The sequence below is a fragment of the Myotis yumanensis genome, unplaced genomic scaffold (assembly GCF_028538775.1).
Source record: "Myotis yumanensis isolate MYYU_CA2020_CCGP unplaced genomic scaffold, mMyoYum1.0.hap1 SCAF_10, whole genome shotgun sequence".
Classification (NCBI taxonomy): Eukaryota; Metazoa; Chordata; class Mammalia; order Chiroptera; family Vespertilionidae; genus Myotis; species Myotis yumanensis.
This window is the reverse complement of record NW_027223761.1, coordinates 37,038,064-37,044,063: the sequence shown is the minus strand read 5'-3', so window position 1 is coordinate 37,044,063 and position 6,000 is coordinate 37,038,064. Positions and strand designations below refer to the sequence as shown.

At 46.9% G+C, this 6,000-nt stretch overlaps 1 protein-coding gene across 6 annotated transcripts in view; it reads left to right on the top strand.

Moving 5' to 3' along the window:
- Positions 1-236: 236 nt before the first annotated feature.
- Positions 237-6,000, top strand: part of WEE1 (WEE1 G2 checkpoint kinase) — a 28,136-nt gene continuing 22,372 nt past the window's right edge. For all 6 annotated transcript variants that reach the window (XR_011472838.1, XR_011472837.1, XM_070425320.1 and 3 more), the window contains exons 1-5: positions 237-813; positions 2,183-2,388; positions 2,863-2,926; positions 3,088-3,260; positions 3,671-3,792. Coding sequence is in view for 4 of the 6 variants with exons in the window: in XM_070425320.1 (XP_070281421.1) it covers positions 238-813; positions 2,183-2,388; positions 2,863-2,926; positions 3,088-3,260; positions 3,671-3,792 (1,141 nt within the window). In the remaining 2 variants the exon portion in view is untranslated. The remainder of the gene's footprint in view (positions 814-2,182; positions 2,389-2,862; positions 2,927-3,087; positions 3,261-3,670; positions 3,793-6,000) is intronic.

Below are 6,000 nucleotides of genomic sequence, written 5' to 3'. Positions count from 1 at the left end.
GGGCGCTCGGGCCGCCCCACCTCTGCCGGACAGTCCACGCCGCCGCCGCCGCGGCCCCCGCCGCCGCCCGTAGCCCCGAGCGCCCCGGAGCCGCAGCCCGCCGCCGCGCAGCCCCGCCGCCGCCGCGGCCTCCGGACGCGCCCCGTCGCACGTGGCAGACCCGCCCCCTGGGCAGCCTGCTCCCTGGACTCCGCGAGTCCCGGTCCTCGGGTTCTCCGTCCCGGCCCCGGGGGCGCGATGAGCTTCCTGAGCGGACAGCGGCCGCCGCCTCCCCGCCGCGCCGGGGCCTCCTGCACCTTGCGGCAGAAGCTCATCTTCTCGCCCTGCAGCGACTGTGAGGAGGAGGAGGAAGAGGAGGAGGAGGAGGGCAGCGGCCATAGCACCGGGGAGGACTCGGCCTTTCAGGAGCCCGACTCGCCGCTGCCGCCCGCGCGGAGCCCCCCAGAGCCCGGGCCCGAGGGCCGCCGCTCGCCCAGCCCGGCCCCCCACAGCCCCCAGGAGCTGGAAGAGGACATGGTGCTGCGGGGCGCCTCCCCCAGCGCGGACGCGTCCGGCGGCGGGGCCGAGGGCGACTCGTGGGAGGAGGAGGGCTTCGGCTCTTCGTCGCCGGTCAAGTCGCCGGCGGCCGCCTACTTCCTGGGCAGTTCGTTCTCGCCGGTGCGCTTCGGGGGCCCGGAGGACGCGTCCCCGCGCGGTTTCGGGGAGCGCCGGGCCGGCGAGGTTCCCTGCTCGCCTCTGCGGGAGCACCCGGGCACCCCGCCGCACAAGACCTTCCGCAAGCTGCGGCTCTTTGACACGCCGCACACCCCCAAGGTGAGGACGCGGCGGCCCGGGCGCCCCGAGCCCCCCGAGCCCGCGCTGGGCCGGCCTTTTAAAAAGGCGGAGGCGCCGGGAGTGGAGCGCGGCGCTGCCCGGGTTCGGTTACATAACCGCCCGGCCGCACCCCCCCGCTCGCTCGCTCGCTCGCTCTCCTGCGCCACAACAAAAAAGTTGGCAGCCTTTCTTTTTTTTGGCCCTGCCCCCAAAAAGTCCGTTAAGATTATATAACTGAACAGTGGGCCTCGTCTGGAACTTCTTCATCTTTTCAAAGGGGCCGATCGGTGCCGTCCAGGTGGCTTACGATTAACCGCCCGCCGGATGGGGGCTGCCCCGAGCGTGTCCGCCGGGGGTGCGGCGCCGATATAGTGGTTTGGAAGGATGCTGGCCCCGCCACCTGACACTCCCGGCCGCCGCTGCCATCTGGTGCCTTTTAAGCGCCGTGATCGGTCCTGTAATTTGGGCGGCGCACGCCAGGGTTCCGTTAAAATGATGGTCGTGCGCTTATCGTTTGGCGTCCTGGCGCCTTAACGGGGGAAAAGTGTGAGGGAGAGAGACTGACTGCGCGTAGAGCGGGACGAACAGGCTGGCCTTGCGGGCCTTTACGATCGTAAAGACTGGTGCCCGCGGCCGGGTAGCCTGGGAGCCTCTTTCTGGACTTGGGTGGAGGAAGCGTGTGTTTACGCCGTTGGGTTTGTCGTGGCCAGCTTGGGTCACCCTAAATGTGATGATTAGGAATATGCAGCTGCTAAAAACCAGCCTTGGGATGGTTGCTTGGAGCCTTGCTCGTTCATGTGGTTGGTGATGAACGTGAAGTAGGCGTTCAACCCTTGTCTAAGTGCTCAGGAAATGTGCCGATTACCACTTCTAGACCTTTAGAAGTAGCAGCAGACTTTAAAACGGACACTTCCCGAAATTAAGGCAAGTATCGCATTTGTCAGAATAATATGGGAGAGGTAGGTTCTGGAGTAAGTTTCGGTCCCTCAAGGAAGGTGTGTGCTTTTGAGCTTTGCGAGGCGAGATCCGCCTGGAAGCGAGGGGAGGAGCCCGGCGGAGGTGGCTTTCCAAGCCCCATTTAGGTGGAGGGTGCGAGAGGGGAGAGGAGCTAGCTCCCCGCCGCTTTCTATTTTTAGGGTTCTGTTCTTAGAAAGGGTCTGTTGGCCTCTCTACTGAACTTAATTTTAATAATGCATTCATACACTTTAGGGCCCTAGACCTGTTTTCTTGGCTATCTTTTAGAAAAGGTGGTTAGTATCCTTCTAAGGACTCGGAAGTTAACCACTTTATTTCGCCTGAAATAAAGGCCTTGTGTGTTACTTTGACCTATAGGACTTGGATCCTAAAAACTTTATTTTTCCTCTCTTAGAGTTTGCTCTCCAAAGCTCGAGGAATCGATTCCAGCTCTGTTAAAATCAGAAGTGGTTCTCTATTCATGGATACAGAAAAATCAGGAAAAAGAGAATTTGACATTCGACAGACTCCTCAAGTGAATATTAATCCTTTTACTCCAGATTCTTTGTTACTTCATTCCTCAGGACAGTGTCGTAGAAGAAAGAGAACATACTGGAATGAGTAAGTTATTCAATAGTTTGGTTCCCCAACCATCCAAGATTGGTTTGGTATACTTATTAAATTTAATTTTTAACTAAATGACATGGAAGTTTATGCTCTGAAATTTTTCTCTATTCCTAACACCTAATTCTGAGCAGAGATAGGTGGGAAGTAATCAGCTGTGGAAAAGGAATGCCATGAGAAATGAAGGGATAAAAACTCTAGATAACTTGTAGGAAATCCACTGGTGTCAAAATGAGGCAGGCAGAGAGAGTTGATTTAGAAAGGCTTTAATTTTGATGTTCTGGTTAATGAACATATCTCAGCAGCGATCACATTTTCATCAGCTGACTTGTATCTTGTGATTACAAAATTAAATGCTTTTCTGCTTTTACTCATTAAAATTTTACCATGCACCTACCTATCAGATAAAGTCTTGGATCTCTAGCTGATGTGCCTTTCAGATATGTTGATGAAAAAATACATATTTTTCAGTTCCTGTGGTGAAGACATGGAAGCCAGTGATTATGAGTTTGAAGATGAAACAAGACCTGCTAAAGTAAATAGCTTCTAATTTTCTTTTTGTTTCTGAAATGTGATTTTCTATTTCTTAACAAATTATGATATAATTTTAAAATTTCACACATTGTGCTATCTCCACAGCAAAAAAATCATTTTTATATCTTTGTATTATACATATGTATACACTTTTTATTACAGAGAATTACGATTACTGAAAGCAATATGAAGTCACGGTATACAACAGAATTTCATGAGCTAGGGAAAATTGGCTCTGGAGAATTTGGTTCTGTGTTTAAATGTGTGAAGAGGCTGGATGGGTGCATTTATGCCATTAAGCGATCAAAAAAGCCATTGGCCGGCTCTGTTGATGAGTATGTATTAAAAATTTGTCTTTTGATCTTTTGTTCCCTGTGGTGTTAATTCTCTAACTTTTGAGAAGTTATGATATACTCAGATCCTTTTCATTTTGTACCATTAGTTCTTATTGGACTTGGTGAAATAATAAGAGTAGTCAAACCTAACTTAAATTTCTTATTTCTAGTAGCATCCATTAATTCACATGGGAGTTTCATCTTTCCTGATTTCTAGGTCCAGTAAGGTTCTTACTTTCTAACTGCCATTCTTTAATGGAAGCCTTTGGAAAACCTGCACAGTCTTAACTCTCAAGTTTTTCAGCATAACGATAGATTCAGAAGTCAAGTTTGTTTTATGAAGTTTCAGATAAATTCAGTTTAGATTTGAATGAAAATGGTTTATTCTCTTACTCTCTGATTTCTCCTAGGCAGAACGCTTTGAGAGAAGTGTATGCTCATGCAGTACTTGGACAACATTCTCATGTAGTTCGATATTTCTCTGCATGGGCAGAAGATGATCATATGCTTATACAGAATGAGTATTGTAATGGTGAGTAACAATGGTTCCCTTGTAAACTTGTGAGCTCAAATGAATGAACACTGAGGGAATACTTATTTTTATCTAATGTGTATGTCTCTTTTATCTCTTACAAAATCAAAGATCAGAAGCCTAACATGAATTTCAAGGGCAAGTAATACCTACCTGATGTTAAATAAAGATCGGCAACCCTTCTGCCTCATAACCTCAGTAGTTGAACAGTGCAAATTATTTATGTGCCTGTTAATCAAATTAAACTGTTCTTCTTGAGAGGTCACTGGTATTGCCATATAACTTTTGGTCTTCCCTGCACCTAGCATAGTGTGTGTGGGATGTAGTAAATAGAACAGGTTCCTTGCATCTAGCCCTCCTTTTCCATTTCATTATGGGAACTGCTAAAACTGATGTTGGCTACTTACGACTAATTCTCCATTGGTTTAAACTCAGCCATTTGTTCAATACATTCTGTAATCTTGCCCCCCCACTCCCATCTGTCAAACCTAGTTTACCACTAGAATCAAGTAAGATTTTTTCTTTTAAGTTGTTCTCTCCCTCTTTTCTCCGAAGACAAAATAAGCATGTATAGAGGTTCAACTTTGGAACTGTGTATAGCTTTCCATTTCAGCAAGTACTTCAAGGACCACCTTGGGTCTTTTTCGTTAAACCTTTACCACAGTCAATCTCAATTCTGATTGTTATAACATTTGTTATTAAATATCTAAATCTTTACATACATATAATGGATTTTTATTTATGTATACTATGAATATTCAAATTTATTGAATACTTGAGGTGGTAGCAAAGATTTATTTGTATATTATTATTTTTGTTGATCCTCATTTTTTTCCTTAAACAAGACCAGCCATCTCATAGCTTGTGAATAAGTGGCATAGTAGTGGATCCAGGTTTTCCATCTTTAAAAACTGAACAAAACAGAAGTAAAAGACCTGTTAACATACCTCATTTCTCATTATTTTATTAGTTCTCTATTTTTGAAAGAACTAAGTGCTCAGTATATATCATTGCTACTAGTTTGCTTCACAAATCTTTTGAAATACTTTATATACCATCAAAATATTTATGTAGCAGCCTAACCAGTTTGGCTCAGTGGATAAAGCGTCCGCCTGCAGACTGAAAGGTCCCAGGTTCGATTCCGGTCAAGGCCATGTACCTTAGTTGCGGACACATCCCCAGTGGGAGGTGTGCGGGAGGCAGCTGATCGATGTTTCTAACTCTCTATCCCTCTCTCTTCCTCTCTGTAAAAAATCAATAAAAGCCCTAACCGGCTTGGCTCAGTGGATAGAACGTTGGCCTGCGGACTGAAGGGTCCCGGGTTCAATTCCGGTCAAGGGCATGTACCTTGGTTGCCGGCACATCCCCAGTGGGTGGTGTGTAGGAGACAGCTGATTGATGTTTCTGACTCTTCCCCTCTCCCTTCCTCTCTGTGAAAAATCAATAAAATATTCTTTAAAAATCAATAAAATACATTTAAAAAAAATATTTATGGAGCACCCTAACTGGTTGCTCACTGGTTAGAGCAGTGGTTCTCAACCTTCCTAATGCTGCGACCCTTTAATACAGTTCCTCATGCTGTGGTGACCCTCAACGATAAAATTATTTTCGTTGCTACTTCATAACTGTAATGTTGCTACTGTTATGAATCGTAATGTAAATATCTGATAGGCAGGATGTATTTTCGTTGTTACAAATTGAACAATTAAAGCATAGTGATTAATCACAAAAACAATATGTAATTATATATGTGTTTTCCGATGGTCTTAGGCAACCCTGTGAAAGGGTCGTTTGACCCCCAAAGGGGTCTCGACCTACAGGTTGAGAACCACTGGGTTAGAGTGTCAGCCTGTGGACTGAAGGGTCCTTTGTTCGATTCCTGTCAAGGGCATGTACCTTAGTTGCAGGCTTGATTTCCCGCCTGGGCGCGTGGGGGAGGCAACCAAATCGATGTCTGTCAGCGCCCCCCCCCCCCCCCATCCTTACATGCCTCTTCCATTCTAAAATAAATAAATAGATAGATAGATAGATAGATTAGATAGATAGATAGATGGATAGATAGATAGATTAGATAGATAGAAGCCCTGTATTAGAGCTTCAGCCTTCCAACTGAAGGTCTAGGGCACATATCTCAGTTGCAGGTTCACCGGCCCCGGTAGGGAGGTAACCAATAGATGTTTTCCTCTCTCTCCCCCTCCTCCCTTCCTT